Source organism: Rhodamnia argentea, chromosome 2, assembly GCF_020921035.1.
Source record: "Rhodamnia argentea isolate NSW1041297 chromosome 2, ASM2092103v1, whole genome shotgun sequence".
Taxonomy (NCBI): domain Eukaryota; kingdom Viridiplantae; phylum Streptophyta; class Magnoliopsida; order Myrtales; family Myrtaceae; genus Rhodamnia; species Rhodamnia argentea.
The window spans coordinates 20,145,167-20,165,692 of record NC_063151.1 but is presented as its reverse complement, the minus strand read 5'-3'; the positions used below and the strand labels follow the sequence as shown (position 1 = coordinate 20,165,692).

Here is a 20,526-nt window from a genome sequence, read left to right as displayed (position 1 = left end):
CGTGAATATGGAATATATGGGTAAGTTATTCTAGCAATGTAAATTCTAATTTTAGCAGACTATCCATTTTCGTTATATATTGTCGTGATCTTTCAATTCCAATTATAGCTATGGAATATTTTGGCGAGTTATTCTAAAATTCTAAATTCCATCTTTGGCATGTCCAATTATAGCATGGAAAGTTGGCGCCTGTTGCATTCTGCTTGTCACTAACCAACTCAAGACAAGACCTCTTTTGTTCTCATTTTCTTTTTCTTTTTTCTTACATTGATGTAATAATGTTAATCCATGGAAAAACCAAGTCTTTTTGACGACGTGATCCCCAATTTTCGCTAGAACCGGATCTCACAAAGAGGGCCGATACCATATTTGTCATGCTGGTCATGATGTGGATCATGTATGATTGGAAAGTAACATATAAACAATATTCGTTAATCGGTTCGGGTATCGTATGCGGGTCTAATTTCATTAAAATAAATAAGTCTGTTCAAATGCTCACGATCTATTTTCTTCGAGATTTTTCTCAATTACAAGATCAATATTTTCCAATAAAAATCCTAAAGTTGACAAGGATAGACATCAGGGTAAAAGATCCAGGTATGCTTAGGCAAGCACATGTCTAAATTAAGAACTTGACACATTTTTTTCTTTATCTGTTTTTCTGTTTCCTTTATTCTCTGTCCAAAACTGGCAGATCTCAGCATTGCATCCTGGGCATGCAAATGTCTAAATTAAGATCTGAGGGTTCATTCCATTGTCCTCTCCCTTGCATGAGACCTGTCTCTGTCCATCATCTTCCTGGCTTCTCTGCAATGGCTTAAACTATGCACCTTTAGTTTTGCTTTGCCTTGATCTTTTGAAACTTTATGCCTTGATAGAGGAGAGGAGTGGGAGAGGATGTTGCAGAGAGCAGCAAGCAATGCATATTCATGGTGGTGGGCAAGCCACATCAGGACCAAGCAATCGAAATGGCTTGAACAGAGCCTCCAAGGTGATGCATCCAACTCAAATTCCTCCTCCATTTTGTTCATCTTCTCGAAATTTGTGTTTTATGGCAATCATGGTTTTGTTGATCTTCTGGTTCATGTGGAAGAGAAATGCTGGACCTGAAACAAAAGTGAATGAATGCTGCCATTTAGAGAGGAGTATATTTGATCGATTGCTTCTAGGATAGAGCCGAAGCCATTGGACCCAGAAATGATACATTGGAAGAATCTTTTGGGTCTTCCAATATTAATAGGTCGATTGTTTCCCCCCTTTATCTTCCAAAAGGAAAAAATATCTCCGAGAACTGTTTCTGTTTTGCAATTCCAGGTTTTTTCAGAGGGCGGAATGAGATAGAGCAGGAATCGATAGTGCTATGACAGGATTCGAGTAGATGAAGGGATTGTGTGAAAGAGCTATTTCACGATTTGGCTAATGGAATTAGATATTTTACCATTCCTTCCATAGTCTTTGAATATTTTTTTTATCAGTACATGAACGATCTTTATAGAGGGGGGAGAGAGAAATTTCTTGAATTTCAAATGACATCCGACGAAGGAGACCGAGATTAAGGTTCATAAGACAAACCAATCTCAAATTGAAATCGGCATGAAACCTGCAGAGATTTGTGTAATCCTAGCCTTCGTACCTGCTTGATGCGCGAGTTTGCAAAAAGAAGCCATTTCAAAAGCTAAGTCAACATGTCTGCATACAAAAAAATTGTATCTTGCTTAGTTACTTTCAATGTTGTGATGTTTTCCGCATACATATGTGTAAGGTTTGCAAAAAAATAAAAACAAGTTGAAGTACATCATCAATCATCATGAACAAAGTCTACAAAATGAATAATCTTTGGGGGCTAATGTAACAGGGTCTGCTAAATAAGATATGATAACGGTATATGGAAATTTAGTACGAAAATCAAAGAGTGCCAATCTAACGGACGTTGTAGTTGTGAATCTTACGGTTGCGACATGGTGGAGTCGACGTATTTGTGTGTCGCGAAAACCCAGTAGTACTAATATGCAGAGAGATTCAACTGCAGATATTGAAGACAAGGTCCAGAGCACGCTGAAGATTATCGACGGGGATGGCGACTCTTTCGCGAAGCGAGCCGAAATGTATTACAAGCAGAGGCCGGAGCTCAAGACCTTAGTGGAAGATACCTACCGGGCATACCGAGCTTTAGCCGAGAGATATGACCTCTTATCCAGAGAGCTTCAGAGCGCCAACCGCAAAATAGCCACGGCTTTTCCTGAAGAAGTCCAGTTCGATGTCGATGACTACGATGACGAGCAAAGCTTTGCCAGCAGCTTCTCCGAGAAGCCATCTGGCAGTGATCTTTCCGATGCCGCAAAACGGCGCATTCCTAAAGTGCCAAAGCTCCCTGCGAAAGAGTTCAGGAGCCCATCGACGATGACCTCGAGGAAAGCACAGCTGAAGAACTTGGCCGCCGTCAAGACTTTAGCTCCTGCTTCCGGTTTGACCAAAGCCGAGGCGCTAGAGGAGATTGACAGGCTTCAGAAAGGAATCTTGGCGCTGCAGACTGAGAAGGAGTTCGTGAAGAGCTCGTTCGAGCGTGGGCGCGAGAGGTACTGGGAAATAGAAAACCAGGTAATGGAAATGCAAGGCAAAGTATGCAGCCTCCAGGATGAATTCGGAATCGGTACCATCATCGAGGACAATGAGGCTCGGACTCTAATGGCCACGATGGCTTTGAAGTCGTGCAAGGAGGCCTTGTCCAAAATGCAGGAGCAACAGGAACTATCAGCCGAAGAGGCGAGAGAGGAACAGGAAAGAATCAGGAAAGTTTACGAAAGGCTCAAATCTCTCAAAGGCGAATTTCTTTCTGAAGAGAGTATCACTAAGGACAACCTGGAGGAAGAAAATTCGGCCTGTGCCAGTCCAAAATCAAGGAGTTCGGTCCAACAAGACGACGAGTCGAGCTTGGATGATCAGAAACTGAAGGCAGTTCTATACTCTGATTCGAAATGTTCGATCACTATGTCGGAATTGGCGGAGAGAATCGATGAACTAGTCGAAAAGGTTATCAATTTGGAATCTGCAGTTTCTTCCCAGACCTCTCTGGTGCGGAGATTGAAGTCGGAGACGGATGGCCTGCACACGCACATCCGAACCCTGGAAGACGAAAAGGAAACTCTGATGGAAGGTTCGGAGAATATGAACAGCAGGATTACTGAGTTGGAGAAGGAGATGCGCCGAATCAAGACCCTGAGGCAGAATGTCAATGACCAAAACCAGAACCTCCTCTCTCATTTTACAGAAGCCAGCTCGAACATTGACCATCTCTCGGAGAAGCTGCAGAATGTGAAGATGGATGAGGAGGATGAGAGCGATGGAACGTTGTTCCATGAAATGAGAACCACTGGTACGAACGCTAAACAAGGAAAGGAGATCGAAGACGATGAAGCGCAGCAGGTCTCTGATGACAGAAAAGATGCGGAGGCTAAGCGATGTGAGATTAAGGACAATGTTCCTACTCTCCATGATCCCAACAAAGCTGTGGAGGAAGAGATGTATGTGTGCTCTGGACCAGCCAGTGAGTTCGATGTCATGTCGGAGAGACCCCAGGAATCGGTGCAGCACGACAAGGAAGAGAACCAAGATCTGTTTACCGAGCCTCAGGACTCGCAAGATGGCGGTGAAGATCATCCCGACTGGAGGCAGATGTTCTTAACTGGCGCAGAGGACAGGGAGAAGTTTTTACTAGGGGAGTACACTTCGGTTCTCAGGAGCTACAAGGACGTCAGGAAGAAGCTAAATGAAGTCGAGAAGGATAACAGGGATGGCCTCTTCGAATTGGCGATGCAGATCAGGGATTTGCGAAATGACAACGTTTCAAAGGACGAGGAGATCACGGCTCTTCGTAAGAAGTTAGGCACGCTGAATGGAAAGCCGGACGGTGCTGAAGACATTGCTGCATCTGAAGATAAAGCTTCGAATCAAGAAAATCCACAAGAAAGCATCCCTGGTGGATCTAGCTCGCAAGAATCGAGCCCATTGTCACTGCAGAAGAAGAAGCAGCCTCTCTACAAATTGCTTCTTCAACATAATTTTCAAGGTTTCATGAAGAATCCTTCTACTAGAGAGGCAGAAACAAGAGCAAGTAAAGCTCCAGCTGTTTCTACCATGGAAGAGAAGTTCCGAGTGGAGATTGACGAGCTCCTAGAGGAAAACATTGAATTCTGGTTGAGATTCAGCACGTCGATCCATCAGGTGCAGACTTTCCAAACAAGTTTCCGCGATCTGCAAGTTGAGTTATCGAAGTTGCTTGATGACAAGAAACAAGATTCAAGCGCTAATCACCAATCTTTGAAGTCCGAAGGTCGGCCGATATATAGACACTTGAGAGAGATACAGACCGAACTCAAGTTGTGGTTGGAACACAACGTGCTATTGAAGGACGAATTGGAGAGTCGATGTTCCGCCTTGTGCCGGCTACAGGATGAGATAACGAGAGTTTCTGACCCGGGGTCTGCTGCTAGAGACCCCTCTCTGAACGAGTATCAGGCCGCAAAGTTCCAGGGCGAGGTCCTGAACATGAAGCAAGAGAACAACAAGGTCGCCGATGAACTGAATGCTGGTCTGGACCGTGTAAAGAAGCTGAAGGCCGAAATTGAGAAGACCATCGCGAGACTAGACGAGTATCTCGGAATTTCAACATCGAAAAGCCATCAATCCCACAGGTCGAGAATACCCTTGAGGTCCTTCCTCTTCGGGGTTAAGCTGAAGAAGCAGAAGCAGCCATCAATCTTTGCGTGCGTGAATCCTGCGATGCAGAAGGAGTATAGCGATCTCGGAGGCGGCGTATTGCCTTCTTAGCTTTGCTTCCTCGAGTCTTCGTACTTGTTTGAATTGTACATGTACATGATTCTGTTTTCTGACTTCTTAATGTTGGATTGTGGTAGTATAGAATCTCTGTGCAGAATGAACGACTGCAGTTTCAATTTCTGCTGATGCAAGTTGCTGATATCCTGCAGAGCCGTCATTGCATGGACGCCAAGTGTTCATGCGTTTACCTACAACTAGAAAGCACAATTCCCTAGAATAAAACTAGGCTGCTTCTGCTTCTCTTTCCCGTCGAGAGATAATATATCCAAGCCTAGCGTTGACTAAGCACAATTCTGTGATCCTATTTTGGATGAATCATGCACAAATTTAAGAAGCATACACACGTAATAAAATAAAATATAATAAAAACAACACCGATGGACAAATATCATTTGCTTTTCATTGCTATACTCTGAGAAATACTACAAAGCTCGGCGGGCACCAAATGCTGGAAGTTTAAAATAAGTTGGAAGCAAAAAGGTTACCTAAAGATTTCTTTCTTTCAACCTGCACAATCTCTAATCTACTCGATCATCTAAATCCATCCAAACTAGCTTGTGCCGTCTACTTCGTCACTATGTTTGACAGATACCAAGCCTGGCGCATCGACCTGCGGAATATCCAGACTTCTGTTGTCACAGTTCTTCTCGCAATTTTCATTTCCACCCTCAGCCCGGATACTCACCACAGCACTTCGATCATTTACAGCCACTTGTGCATTCGACACTTGGTCACTTACAGCCGCTGGTGCAGTCGACACCATATTAGACTTCTCAACTGGTGTTTCATTTCCTTGCTCTACTTCTGGTTGTACCAGAACCTTGTAATCTTCAGTAACTTGCCTTGCAGCATCATCCAAAGCACAAGTTCCATCTTCTTTGTTTGGCTCTTTCGTCATATTCTTTGGTACAACATCAACCATCTTCTCTTCATCCTTGGCTTCTCGAGTCAATGGAAGCTCAGTGGCCACAACCGAGGAAATATTACTCTTCTGTAAAGAGATAGTTGGGGCTTTAGCAAGAGCAGATGGAATGCTGGCGGTTGCAGAAGTCGATTCTTTCTCAGTAGCAGAGCCTGCATGGCTGGATGTAACAGCGACCCCAGTACTTCTAAAGTTTACACCAGGATGGGGCCTGGAATGGGTGGTACTGCCTCCAGGAATAGGAGAAGGTTTTATTAAAGAACCGGAAGGAATTATGTGTACTGCATTTTTTGCCTGAGCAGCCTTCAGAAGCGAAGCGGCGTCTGAAGGGGTTGCAATGCGAGCCCCTGCAGCGACTGCTGCAGCTTTTATTCCCATAGAATCGGGACTCATATCAGCCTTCGGTGATGCTTTTTTGGGGAGAACCCTAGACTTAGGTGCAATACTTACAGATTGCACTGGAGAAGATCTTTGCTGTGAAATTTGCTGAGGTTGATGGTGGGCCAGCCCAGCAATGTTCCCCGGGAAAGGAGATTCAGCAGTGGCAGCAGACTGTGTAGAGTTACCAAAGGTACCGTTTGCTGTTGTTCCTGCTTAAGGTGAAAAAAAAAACATGTTCAATCTGCAGACGTATAGAAAGAAAACAGACTACGAAAGTTGGTGTGGAAAAGTCAAAGCCAGGCAGCTCAAAATTGTTTGTTACAGGCAGAGAAGTCTAGATGTACTGCTTACAAATTAGATTTTTCGTGGCTAGCATAATAGTTCTTAGATTCATCCAACAATCACCACACCTCTTCCCAACAAGTGAATCCACTACAAGATTCACTTCACCAGATACTAAAGATTTATCACGTCAAGAAAGAGTTGTTATAAAGTGAGACAGAATGAATCACGAGGCAACAAGTAAGTGCATGAAAGTTAACCAATTAATTAATAACCATTGAATCATCATTCTGCAAATCATTTAGGAAGAAATTCTTCGCAGGCAGATAGAGAAAACCTGTTCTTATATTTTTCACAGGCATATCAAGGGCTAGAGACATTGCATGACGAGCAGCCAGTTGTGCCTCAGAAAGCTGTGGCCCCATTGAATGCGCAATTCCCACATGCATATTTCCATGCCGTTTCCGTATAATGGCCCACCTCTGCACATGAAAAAGAAATCGCATGATAAACGGCAAGAGCAAAACAAAGACAACCTATTAGACCAGCGCAACCTAACCACATAAGGGTAACATATATAAATTAAAAAAAAGAAAAAGAAATCCTAAACCAAGAATTTTCCTCAGAAAAACTTTTTCTAATCTACCATTGTAACAGGTTATGGCTGCTACTCATCAGCTAGGAAAATGAACCAAGAAAACTGCAGTTCATGACTCTATTTTTATAACAAGACCTCAACCCATCTACTGAGGAGAAAATACACGTCTGTGTGTGTGTGTGTGTGTGTGTGTGTGTGTGTGTGTGTGTGAGAGAGAGAGAGAGAGAGAGAGAGAGAGAGAGAGAGAGAGCACTCAAACCTGAGAAAGCTGTGAAGCAGTCCTATTTCCCTTAAAATCTGCTTTTAATATGTTTGCCCAGTTCCCTTCACCACATTTCTGTACAGCAGCAATGAGTTCCAAGTCCTCTGCCTCAGACCACGGTTTCCTTCTCTTTCGAGAAGCATTGTTGCCACTTGCTAGCCCATTTCCATCCATGCCTTCAGTAGATGCCACTGCAGGCAGAGGCTGTTTCTGGACAGAAACCGGTACGGTAATATTCATGCCCTGTGTATGACAAGGAGGTTGGGAACTTCCGGAAGCTCTAGATGATTGACCATTTGGTATATTTATAGTCAACGGGGCCTCAACAGTTGAGTTATTCTGGAGGCTGGAGTCACTTGTTATACCAGAACCTATTAGTACCTGAATGAAAACAGAAAATCTCCTTTTAAATTAAACCAGAACAAAGCTGTGATTCAAACCTAAAATTCACACAGGATCTTGAGCATCGCTTGCACACGTTTCTCCAATGAATGAATCTTCTAAGAGTAGCTTCCTAACAGTACAGAATCTGCATGATGACTGAGCCACCGTTGGACAACTAGCTTTGGCTTCTTGACTTAAATGTTGTTTAGATAAATATAGCATGCAGGCTACTGTGCCTACTGCCTAGGCTTCGGTAAATGAGCCAAAAGAATCAAATAGAACTGGAGTGACATATTTTTCAGAATGTGATATGAGCTAATTTGGATGTCATCGATAACAGGAATATGATAATCCATCCCACAGAGCTTCCAAAAGAAAAGTCCCTGCTTCTCTAACAGATTACAACTTGCGATGCATGAAATGAAATTTGCTGGAGCAAAGATTTTCAAGGAGAATCTGCCTACCATGGACTTCACATCCCCATCATGTAAACAAGGGCAACAGTGATGTGAGGACCATCACAAATCACAAAAAAATTATTCATAATAAGGAAACATACCTATATAGATAACACATCCTCAAGACTCAACCCGATCTTCTATTTTAACCAAAATTTGGAACACAAAATGGCGTATCTTCAAACTTAGAAAAAAGCCCATTCATATATGCGCGCGCGCACTGCGTGTCTTAAAAAAAGGCATATCTTTCAACTTAGAAAAAAAGGTCGTGTCATTCCCATACTCAGCAAAGAAGGCCTTTCATATAGAAATATCACATCTGCAATCCATCTAAAAGGAGTCACATGTTTCATCCTGTTCTATAGTTTTAGCGTTTCTCAAAATATCCAACATCACTTGTGTAGAGGGTTTCGGGCCTTATATTCATGTTGTATCCCTCTATCTATTAGTGTAAGCTTTTTGAGTTGGACATTGTAACATGGTATCAAACCCAGGCTTCGTCCTAGATTTATTTCGTAAAGGAGGCTCCCATTCATCAATTCTTCATGCCATCCTAAGTCCAATTTGCAAGTTAGAGGGGATGTTAAAATATCCTATGCAGCTTGCCCATGAGGTTTATATGGGTCTTATATTCATGCTATCTCCCTCCACCTATTGGCTTAAGTTTTCAGGTTGGACTTTCTAGAAAGTATCCTCTATCTATAAGATAACCCCCATTCCCCTTCCCTACAGAATACTGGAAACTATGTAGCTCCAACCGCATGCAGTTTGGAAAGTTCAGTTGTATTATTATCAAGTAGCATACCATTTCCAAATAGCTAAAGTAATTTCAATTCCATATGCACATCATGATAATCTCAAATTGCCCAGAAGTAATTATGAACTAAGGTTCTTCTTGCATCTGTGGCAAAAATAAATTGGAGCATAAATTGTGACAAAAACCACCTTCACACAGGCTGCAGCCTCTGTCGAAGCTTCAGTGCTCACTGCAGGAAATGCTTCCAGCTCATATTCTAGGTCACTGTCATTGTCCTGAAAAACAGATCCTCATAACTAACTATACAGGAAAAAATCAGGTCTCAGTAAAAGTAGTGCACAACATGAACATCCTAGAGAGTTGTTGGTAATAACAGTTCGTGACACATTAGATCGAATACAAGATGTAAACTAGATAGGCAAACCTTTAGACCTATATGACACAGGAGGAGGAAACACAAAGTGCTCAAAAGAATGACAAATCTTTTGTTAATAAGCCGCTGGTAAGAGGAGGAGGAGGAGGAGGAGATGAAGAAAATGAAGAATAGATTCCGCTACCAATAAAGTTTACAATCTCACCCCAAAGGCATAAAAACAGCAGGACTAAGAATAATTATAATTCTGGCTGTATGAAACAAATGATGAATGAGAGTACCTAATTCAGAACTAGTAAAGAGATGGTTCTTTACTTCGGAGTACTTTATAGTACTTTACCTGTAGAATAATGTACTACTCAAGTGTATCCCAGCGTTTGACCCAAAAAAACGGTGCATCACAGTGACATTCAAGAGAATATGGCTGAAGAAAATCATTACCATTGCTCTTTCATAAGTTTAAAAATTTAAAAGTTTCTTCCCATTGATCAGCATCAGAACACAAAGAGTATTACTGGTTTATTTCGCAAATTGTACAATGTCAACCAAACCTTTTAGCAACCTAATGGCAATTTACCGCATGCAGCTAGAAAATACAGCATTTAATCAATTCGCCAAACCATCCATCCCTTTCTTTTGTTTTTATTTCTGCAGCAAGAGTAAGAGTCCACAGTTGCATTACTGCTGCTCCCATCCATTAAATGTAAAAAAAAAAAAAAAAAAAGGAGAAGAAGAAGAAATCCACATCATCTGAAACCACAAATTACTCAAGGCATATGTGAACAACTTTGTGTGAAAGTTTCAACTTCCGCATGCATAGCTAAAGATTCCAACAGTGTTGAAGTTGCGATAAAGAAACCCCACATCACACAGAAAGTAGAATTCTCGACGAATTGAACCACCAATGACTGACAAGGTTAATTTGGCCTTGCATCACATAAAATAAGAAACGGTTGCCAAAATCCAACCATCCTTCTTCATGAGGAAACTACTGCTTTATTTCATGACTATGTTCGGTGGAAGGGAAATAGAGAAGATTGGTCAATTGTAAAGAACAAAATAGTAAAATAGGTGCTATCATCTGTATCTACTAGTTTCCCAGGGCTTTAGAAGGCTACACCAGTTCAAGGAATCACTTGTGCCGGCACAATGTTGCTTTTCGTTAAGAAAAAGATATAACTCAAAACTCTGTCGCTCATAAGGACTGTACGGCTTGAAAGGCATATTTTTCACTCTGAGCCTTGAACAGCACAATTCCTCAACCGATTCTCAAGCTTTTTAGATATGTAGGAGCTAGGGATGCTTTGATGAGCCAAGCCATGGCAAGGAATTCTTAGCTAACTGAAGCGACTGCCTAAGACCAGCAATGTCAGTTCGTCATATCGTGCCAAGACAAACTACTCCCAAAATCTAGGAAACCTTCTTCATGAATAAATTACCACTTCTTTTCATGTCCATGCGTGGAAGGACCCTTGAAGACTAAAACATAAACAGGGACAAATCTTCTCCGAGAAGGGTCTAATCACCCTTGTTTTAAAGGCAGTATTTTTACCTTAGACACTTTGGTGGAAAACGAACCACTTTTGCTACTCTAGAAATTTTCTCCAAATTACATGTCACGTAATAGGATGATCATTTAATGCCCCTCAATTTTCAACATAGACGGTTAACCTAGTCATGGCATATTAGTTGGTACGTATCTCCACTCGACCAGTTAGTAGACACGTGCAAAGAATCCACGATTTTATTATGCTACCAAATCAAAAGTTATAGATACACATCAATCTTTACTCTACAATCAGGTGCCCCTAACTAAAACCCACATAACCTACTCATTAAACCGATTATAGCACGAGAATATCGCAATACATATATACCCAATCAGTCCAACAGCTTTTAATCAATCCAAAAGCGAAAACGAAAATGCACCCATTCGTCCAATTGCGAAACCTAGAGAGAGCAAAGACCAAAACTCACCAGAGGCTCATCCCCATCCTCCAATTTCTCTGGCAGCGAGCCTCTATAAGCCAAGTGCCTCCACAGCGTCTGGTACTCCCTCGCATTAGTTATCCCGGTCGACGTCTTCTTTACCAACTCATTCCAATCTACCTTCACACCCTGAAACTGTGCCACTTCTCGAAGCAAACACAACACTGTGGTTGCTGTATACCTGCCCGAAAAGCAAGGCCCACCCCCACATCAACAGAAGCGCCTAAATATAAGTTCCTCTACAAAACCGACACCATACCCACACTCATCCGCGGACAAAACAGAGAGAAAAAAAAAAAAAGAACGTACAAAAGCCCATGAAAGCGACTTAATTTGAGGCCGAGCGAGAGTGAGAGAGGAAGGCAAACCTCTGCAAGAGAGTGGAGATGTCTTCCTCGCTTATGGAGCCCTTCCTCTTCTGGGGCTTCGATTCAACGACCGCTTCGTTCATGGCGAACGAGCATCTTATAAGTGCGAAACTGGCGGAATCAGTGGTCGCGAGGCCAAGAATTGAACCAGCAAGAGAACCAAAAAAATCAAATTTTTTTCCAGCAAGAAGCAGTGTCGAGAAATCGAGAGAGAGAGTTGGGAATTGGGGGGTGGGCAGTGGGTTTCGGTCTTCGACAACCTGCGACGGAGCGGGAGGGACGGCTCGTTCGGGCGGGTTGTTCTTTCTGGAAGGCAAGAAAGTAGACTAGAGAGTAGAGACGCAGAATCTCACATTGCTTTGGTGGATTTTTGGGTTTTCTCAATTTTTACCCCAAACTTTCACTTTTTCACGATATTGCCCCAACTTTTCAAAGTGCGTCGGCTTCTATCAATACAACTTTTCTCCACACTTCTCCGGTCAAAAGTCAAAATTACAATCCTATTCAGAATTTCTTCTAAATTTTGGATTTTTGTCAAATTTTGCGACTCGCGTTCTATAATTTTTTCTAACGTTAAACGCTGGCACCCTTTCGAAAACCCACAACTTTTAACCCTTAAAATTTCATATGATTCTTAAAAGTTGAGAAGTTTCTATAATATAATTTTGTTTGAGAGAAGTAAATTGAAATAAAAAAGAAGTTTTGTCCTTGTAACATCACAAACTTTTACCCTTTCGACACATTTAGCTCCGGATACCTAAAAAGAAATTCATTAAGGTCCATCATAGGCTCTGCTGTATCATATATTTTCGTCCAAAAATCCGATCGAGGTTTATTCTAATCGTAATCCAATCGGACAACAATCTCATACTTAATGATCATCCCATTTTTGTTACTCATTTCAGGAGTGTTTTATCGATTCCACTATATAAATTTCGTGCTTTAATTTTATTTAAGAAAAATGATATAAATGGTTTCTAAATTTTAATCTAATATGCAATCTCGTCTCCAAATTTTTAATTTGTTCAATACGGTCTTTAAACTATTAGTTGTAGTCATTTTGTTTACTCAAACGACAAATCGGGCATTATCCGATGGTGTAAATTATTGAATGCTGAGTTGGATTTTTAAAAATGACGAGTCATCATGTCCATTTTTTTATCCTTCTACTTTTGAAAAGGAAAAAAGAAATGAGGCCATTAACATGTCCATTATTTGATAATGTGGATGATTATATCCCGATTTGAGATGAATATCATACTTGGATAATTCTCATCTAACTTTTTTATGTTCTCAACCGTTCAAACGCAACGGATTGGAACCCACATAGTAGATTTCGTTATCTTGAATTAACGAAAAGACGGTAGTGAACATTATCCATATACTCTAGGGATTAGATTGAGCATTTACTAAAAGTTCAATGATCATATTGAATAAATTAAAAATTTCAGTGATGACATTGCATATGAGACAAAAGTTTATGGACCACTTATCTCATTTTCCTGTTTATTTGTAGCGAAAAAATATTCTACTTGTCATGTTTTCGAGTTGAACAGGAGAATTTGAAAAGTTTTCAGGCAATAGGGTGCTTTGCTGGGCCTTTGGACTTAGAGACAAAAAAATGTAACGGAGTACATGCTAAAGTAGTAACACATTAACAATTATACAGAAAAAGAAAGTGACAATAAAATTTGGGTTGCTTATTATTTCTCAAGAACAGGAACCATAATTAACACCTCCGAGCTTACAACAACTCGAGTTAATTTACCATCTCTAAAGGTAGATTACTAACCAGAGTGTCGAGTGATGGTATTCTTGTACTTCGAACTCTACGGCTATACGACAGAAAAAGTACATGGATGTGTAATCCATTCTGACATAAAGTGGGACATATTCGACGAGATATGAATCAACGCATATGGGTTCGGAAAGGAAGTTTGTTTTTTTTTTATAATTGCATTTAAGACCTTTCAAATCTCTTATTTATGTTTTCCGTCCGACAACTTATTAAAAACCAAACCAATGGTACATCTGCAGAATTCACTAGACCGAGCATCTCGCTTCCTGTAACTGCGTGACTAGCTCAATTTGCAGCAGCATTTGCAAGTTTTGTCTCATTAGTTTGAACTACACATTCTTCGTGCTTCCACTAGATTTGTCCGATGTAGTCGACAACCGGACCAAATCCTATGGGGAATTCCTCTGCCCGAACGCTTACTAGCTTCATGTGCTAGTTGAGAATCAGTGCTCACGTTTGACTCCATAGCAAGAAGTAACCACTCTTCACAGCAAAACCTTCAGCTAATTCAGCACACTCTAGCTTGAATTTCCAGCAGATCCAACAGTCATTTTCCCAATAAACATCTATAGCAACCACTCTAGGAGCCGCACTACCGTCTTCGAGCGAGAATGGTCGGTCGCAATCTATTTTGACTGCCCCTGTATCTGGTTTCACCCAATTCCCCTCAACAGCTTCATTCCCTCCATTTGCTCCATCTCCCCTGTTTATCAGCTGATGAAACTCCAGTAAAGCATGCATACATCTCCTTCAAGCATCTTCAAGTTTTGGCTGCTTTCTCTGAAACATAGCTTCATTCCTTCTCTTCCATAAGTACCAACATACAAAAGCAACATCAGCAAGCAAATTCAGGGCTACTAAGACTTGGGTCTCTTTCTTGGGCGGGACCGCTGAGCCAAAGAACTGGTGGTCACCTCTTCAACTCGAAGTCCCACCATGCCAAACCAAATCGCTTTAACCAACTCACATCCAAGGACCATAAGCTCTTCAATCTCCTCATGACACCAGAAAGCATTGACTGTGATTAACAACCCTTTCTTTATACAGATTCCCGCGACATGGAATAGCTGGCTCCCTCCAGCATCTCCATTCCAGGAACTTCATTTGTGTTGGGCACTGGGTTTCCCAAATACCTCTCCAAAAGGGTTTTATCTATTCTCTGAGATATGGAGGGTGTGAAAATGTCTACTTGCTTCATTTTTCACATGAACCTGAAGTAGACCTTACTGTGAATCGTCCTTATCTTTCTAAAGCCCAAATCTGCATTTCCTTCTTCCTCTATAATGTACATGGCGAGTAGGGGATGGCAAATTAATCAAGGTTTGGAAGGATAAATGGATTCCGGGGACCAGGGGTAACATTCTTCATCCAGTTGAAGGAAAAAGAGTGGAGAAGAATTGGAAGTTGCTGATTTAATAAATAAAGTTGCTGCAATAGTTGTATTTAAGAATTGAGTTATATCTGAGGAGGACTAAAGTACTACTCCAAACCCACCATGTTGTCCCACCCTTCTTTGCTTCCAAGAAAAAGATGTTTCAAGATGCAAACCATTAGAGAACTGTAGCCTAGACAGCCTGAGGATTTTTGTAAATAATCTCCATGCTATCTTTCCTAACAGTGCATTGTTAAAATCTTCCAAATCTCTGAAAAACCCCAACACCCCATCACCTTTAGATTTAGAAGGTCAGATCATTTATGCCAATGGAGCCTCCTTTCGTCCTCCCTCTGCCCCCACCAAATAACCTCTCTGTCATACTATTAATCTCCTTGTTCCAACCCTTAGGAAATTTAAGCACTTTTGAGAACATGGAGGAACAGCAGTAACCAGTCTTGATGAGTTCTTCCCCACTAGCTCGTGATAATTTTCTTCCCATTCCGAACCTGCAAAACTTCCGAGCAACTCTCTCTTGAACAAATCCCAAAGCGGAACAGCAGTAGCCAGTCTATATGAGCTCTTCCCTGCTAGCTCGTGATAATTATCTTCCCATTCCAAACCTGTACCATCCGAGCAACTCTCTCTCGAACAAATCCCAATGCTTCTCTGTTGAATCGACGCCAGATGGTAGGGACTCCTTAGTACTTTCCAAGGGTCTTGGCTCCTGAAATTCCATGCTTGCACTGTCTTCCTTTGGAACATTTGTACTTGAGGAAATACTTCGACTGCTGAAAATTCATCTGCTGCCCTGAAGCAAAACTGTGACTTCTCTTAACAATTGTTTGAGCTTTTTACAGCTAGCCTCATTAGTTTGAATACAAAATAAAGAATCGTCCACAAAAAAAGATGAAACAACATAGGACAAGACTTTCTCAGCTTAATTTTTTCAATACTATCTAGTTCAGCAGCTTTACAAATGCTTAAAAAAAGCACATCAACAAATAAAGCAAAAAATACGAAGAGACTCCTTGTCTAATTCCTCTTGTGGTATAAACACTTCCAGCAATCTCATTATTTACAAGCAGGTCATAAGATATAGTTTGGACACACGACATCACCCAATCTATCCATTTCCTTTCAAAAACCCACTTAACCAAAGTATATACTCCATTGTATGCCTTGCTCATATCATTTATAACGGCACTCATTCCTCTCTTACCTTTCCTTTTAGCCTAAGTTGGTGGAAGACCTCATGGGCTATCACTGGATCATCCTACCAGAGGTAAAAGCACTTTGATTTTGAGAAATGAGAGAATCAAAGTAAGGTGTAAGTCTTTTTACAATAATATTAAAGATGACTTTGTGCCAGAAATTACAGTTGCTAGTTGGACGGAGTTGAGATAGCTCTTCAGGGTGCTTGAGTTTGGGAATTAAAACAACCAAGGTATGATTCAAAGATATAGGAAAGCTGACCTGAGTTGAAGAAGGTGATGACAGCCTTTGTAATCAATTCCACAACCACATCCCATTGTCTTTGGTAAAAGATCGCAAAGAAGCCGCCAGGATACGAAGTCTCCAGGCTGCACAACTAGAACATATCTTTTTCTTTTTTCTTTTTTACTTCCTCAGGTTCTGCATCTTTCACAGGATCCTCATTCATATGCTCAGTTACTTTCCACTCAATTAGGCCTTCCAAATTCTGCAATATATCACCTCCACCAGTGTGGCATCTCAGGCCGCCACTTGCTTACTAACTTCGCGCTTTGCTTTAATCTCCTATTATACAGAAAATACTTGGCACATGCAGAAGACTCACAAAAAACAATCAGTCGGCCATACAAGCACAAGTACATGTCAAAACATGTAGTAGGCACGCCTAATAAAGGGTATGGCCTTAATGAATTTCACTAACCTGATAAGACACTCTGCAAATAGTAAGATCATTTAGCAAATACTTCATATCCATATCTAACCTAAGCCATATACATCATTCCTTATTTACACCGACTAGTCCGAGAGGATTACGAAGGAAGGTGATCTGCTCCCGAGTACCAAACTATTCACAAACTCCGTCTTATTTACATTGATCATAACAGTAGCCTCTCCGAAATCCATGTTGTCATCCATATTCTCGGTCTGACCAGCCGTGTCAAACCGGTGACTTGCAATTGGACCTATCCACCCCGTTAGGCCGCAACGGTACGTGGCCTTAAACTCGAATGCAACTCTTCCGACTGGTGGTCCCTTGTTCATATAAACTCGAGAGCGGATAATCTTATAAAAATTCATAAGGGACGGTTGGGTCGGACTTCTGTATATTCTTCAAGAGACCGACTTATCCATAACGGTTCGCCATAAAAGCGTTGTTGCACGAGAGTCGGTGGATCCGGCATACTAATATTCCGAAAAACATTTCAACCAACAGGGTGAGTATTAAACCCAGCAAGTAGGAACACAGGGCCGAACGACTAAACTATCTATAAAATCACAAGGTTGGAGAAGAAACCCACCATGGCTAAACACAAAACACACACACACACAAAGCATAGGGTCTCAGAATCATACCAAATTCGAAGGCATCACAAGTCATGATAGGCCGGTGCTCATGCTCACAATAGTGAATTCATAAATAGCTTAGTAATAAGTGTTAGAGTTGGCGAATACTTCGAAGACCCTTATTTCTCATATCGGAAATACCCACGTGAGCTTAGGGAAATCGAAGTATGAACCAATGACATATGACCCTGGCGCGCAGAATGACGGGGGTTCCGCTTTTGTGGAAGCGGTGTGATATCTCCTATTTTGAATAGGTTTCCTAATCATGATTAGAGAAGGTTTTCCTATTTCGGATCCGACCATTACCTATAAATTAGAAGCGGATCTTCATAGTGAAGAGTATCAAAGAGGAGTTTTTTCTTGTAAATTACTGCTTGAAGCTATAGAGTGTTAAAGCCAGTTAAATCTTGTGATTTTAAGATTTTTTTTTATAATTCCTTCTTGAGATTAAGTGATACTTTCTTAAGGAATTGTAGGGCTAAACACTTGTGAGTTATTATATGTAATTGCGGCTGACAAACACCGAAAGCGTTTGAGTGACTCGACTGTGATTGTAATCTCCGGTGGATCACTTGTTCTATAGTAGAATTCGTTGATGCTCTTTTAGTGGATGTAGGTCTCTACGATCGAACCACATAAATCCGGGGTCCAATTTATTTTCTTGTTCTGTATATTTTATTGTTCAATCGCTTGCTTCCATGCAACAACTAGTATCGTAGCTAGGCTTGCTTGAGTCGAAGTGAATCGATGGCGACCGAAGAAGGTAAAGTGAAAATCAACAGATTTGATGGGAAGGATTTTGATTTCCGGAAGATGCGGACGAATGACTAGCTATATCAAATGAAACCGCACTTGCCCTTATCTGGAGAGAAATTAGAGGTGATGAAGCAAGCTAACCGAGGATTGATGAATAGACGAGTTGTGGGTGTTATCCGGGTGGCGTAGACTCGTAACGTCGCGTCTAATGAAAGCCCCATCGGATATGTACGATAGGTCCTCTACGATCAACAAAGTCTATTTAACTTAAAGATGGGCGAAAGTATGTTAGTTGCTAATCATATAAATGAATTCAATGTGATCGTTAGTCAATTGAGTTCAGTTGATATTGACTTTGAAGATAAGATGTATGCTTTGATTTTATTATCTTCATTGTCCGATAGTTGAAATACTACTGTTATGCTATTACTAATTCCTCTAGGTCAACAAGTTTGAGGGTTAATGGGATTCGAGATTTAATTCTAAGCGAAGATATCTATAGAAGAAAGTTTGGTGAATCTGTATCTATTACTTTAGTAGGTGAAACAAAGGAAGAGCCAGTAATCCCGTTAGCATAAGTAGTATAAACATGAATAGACGTAGTCAATCTATGACTGATCAAGAACGGATTATCGAATGATTTTTTTTTGGAAAATGTTTCCGATTTTTCCCTCTTGAGGCTCCATAACCCAATTTATTTTAGAGAGAGAGAGAGAGGTGTTGGAAAGGGGCAAAGGGAAATTTCGGACCAACAAGCAACAAACAAAATTGGCACCGAATGTGAGTCAAGCGACGATACTTATCTTGATTACCCTAATATTTTTATTAGCGGTACTATTTTATTTCATGAAAAGAGTTTGAGAAGGCGACATTAATTAATTTTAACCTAAGCTACTAACAAAGGTTGTCATGCGGGTACACAATTAATTAAATGAACGTCCGTAAATCAGATAATTTCAAGGAGCATGCGCCATAGAATTATTTTTGGGATTTGTTATTTATGAAATAATGAGAAACTAAGCTATATGCAATGCATGACATGAATTATTTTTTTATATTTTCATATTTATTAACGACCCTAGGTAAAAGGATGCCAAAATACTTTATTTCTTAAGTATTTTAGGATTTAAATTGCCATAAACCCTAACTTATTAAATATTAAGTATTTTTAACAGGAGCAGATATGATGGATAGGCATGGTAGTGGTGGTGCCGGATAGTGAATTCATGTTTATAGACGGGATGTAGTTATAATTGTATTGTTTCCCAGTTGTCGTGGAAATGGATAATGTAATTAACTAGTTATCCGACTACATATATGTGAAATTAGTTGATGTGTATGCTTGCTACACATTAGTGAAACGTAATAAGACCATATCCTATTAAGTATGCTTGCCATTTCTTTTTGCATGCACTTGTGTACTGTATGACCGCTGATTATTTTTAGTTTATTTAGCTTCCGCGTGCACCCTCTATTATATGTATATTATAAGATTAAAACAAAGGTCATTAACAAAGTGATGCCCTAGACGTCACTCCTACACTTGGGAGCTCAATTATGCACTTATTAGGAATACATAATAGCTACAACCCCAAAAAATAAAACAATATTTCACAGTATTCCAAACATATTTTGTTACATCAATCTAAGTATACGTATCCCTTAAAGGCTACATTTGACTATTCTTTACCCACCATGTATTTACAATTATATCTGCACTCCCAATGGGCAATATAATTGGTCGACCGGTAAATACATGTGGTAGATGTAAAATAACAATAGTCTTCCTTCGCACTCATGTCTCTCTTCATTTCAAAACAACTGCTTTGCTAGGTACGTTCTATAAAGCCAAATTAATTTCATGGCAATTTGTAACGTGCTAAAGCAGCAACATTGATCCGTCACTTTGAGAACATAGTCGGAAGCAACATAAGGTACAAAATGAGGTCATTAATTTATAAATTGCCTCAAGGACTCGCACGATATGTAAACAAGGATAATCATACTCATTTCCCTTATTAGTTGAATATAGCACATGTAGTATGAATTACATACTATAGCGGATTTCTCTTTCCATAAAAGCGTATGTCATTTATCAAACATATTCACTATACGAATCTTAGCCTAAACATAGTCGCATGCTTCTCACATACATACATTTAGCCCAAGTACTATATCAGCTCGCTCTCTACAGTACCCAATTAAGCACTCGTATCTAGCTTCCATCATGCATATGTGATTGTGGGACTGTCATGTTTGATCTTATCACATATTAATCACATACCTCATCTTGATTCCAATCAAGGCGACAATACACTATGTACCGAATTTGCTCTTTCAGCATCCTTCGTACATACCATCTCATCTGTTGAGATACAATGCAGAAATGCTAACTGTTGTGTGAAACAAGCGATCGAACAATAAATAAATA

At 40.5% G+C, this 20,526-nt stretch overlaps 2 protein-coding genes across 6 annotated transcripts; one reads left to right on the top strand and one right to left on the bottom strand.

The window, feature by feature from the left end:
• Window positions 1-717: 717 nt before the first annotated feature.
• Window positions 718-5,048, top strand: LOC115739477 (protein NETWORKED 2A-like). Its single transcript, XM_030672585.2, has 2 exons — window positions 718-991; window positions 2,030-5,048. The coding sequence occupies exons 1-2, from the start codon at window positions 898-900 to the stop codon at window positions 4,825-4,827; spliced, it is 2,892 nt and encodes a 963-aa protein (XP_030528445.1). The 5' UTR covers window positions 718-897; the 3' UTR covers window positions 4,828-5,048.
• Window positions 5,049-5,214: 166 nt separating this feature from the next.
• On the bottom strand, window positions 5,215-11,922 carry LOC115739540. Of its 5 annotated transcripts, none has more exons than XM_048273895.1 (7): window positions 11,611-11,922; window positions 11,231-11,423; window positions 9,230-9,232; window positions 9,069-9,155; window positions 7,279-7,662; window positions 6,759-6,903; window positions 5,215-6,351 (listed from the first exon to the last, which is right to left on the bottom strand). In XM_048273895.1, exons 1-7 carry the CDS (start codon window positions 11,691-11,693, stop codon window positions 5,387-5,389), a joined length of 1,860 nt encoding a protein of 619 aa, XP_048129852.1. In that variant the 5' UTR covers window positions 11,694-11,922; the 3' UTR covers window positions 5,215-5,386. The 5 variants fall into 5 exon arrangements, with proteins under 5 accessions (XP_048129852.1, XP_030528536.1, XP_048129855.1 ...); XM_030672676.2 differs by having other exon boundaries at window positions 5,215-6,348; XM_048273898.1 differs by having other exon boundaries at window positions 7,279-7,524.
• Between the last annotated feature and the right edge of the window lie 8,604 nt (window positions 11,923-20,526).

Bases quoted from the DNA above. Each gene is read 5' to 3' on its own strand.
- LOC115739477 (XM_030672585.2), top strand. From the start codon at position 898: ATGTTGCAGAGAGCAGCAAGCAATGCATATTCATGGTGGTGGGCAAGC. The intron at 992-2,029 runs GTGATGCATCCA...ATTCAACTGCAG, and splicing joins GCTTGAACAGAGCCTCCAAG to ATATTGAAGACAAGGTCCAG.
- LOC115739540 (XM_048273895.1), bottom strand. From the start codon at position 11,693: ATGAACGAAGCGGTCGTTGAATCGAAGCCCCAGAAGAGGAAGGGCTCC. The intron at 11,424-11,610 runs GTTTGCCTTCCT...CTTTTCGGGCAG, and splicing joins ATCTCCACTCTCTTGCAGAG to GTATACAGCAACCACAGTGT. The intron at 6,904-7,278 runs GTTTGAGTGCTC...TTTCATGTGCAG, and splicing joins CTGCTTCACAGCTTTCTCAG to AGGTGGGCCATTATACGGAA.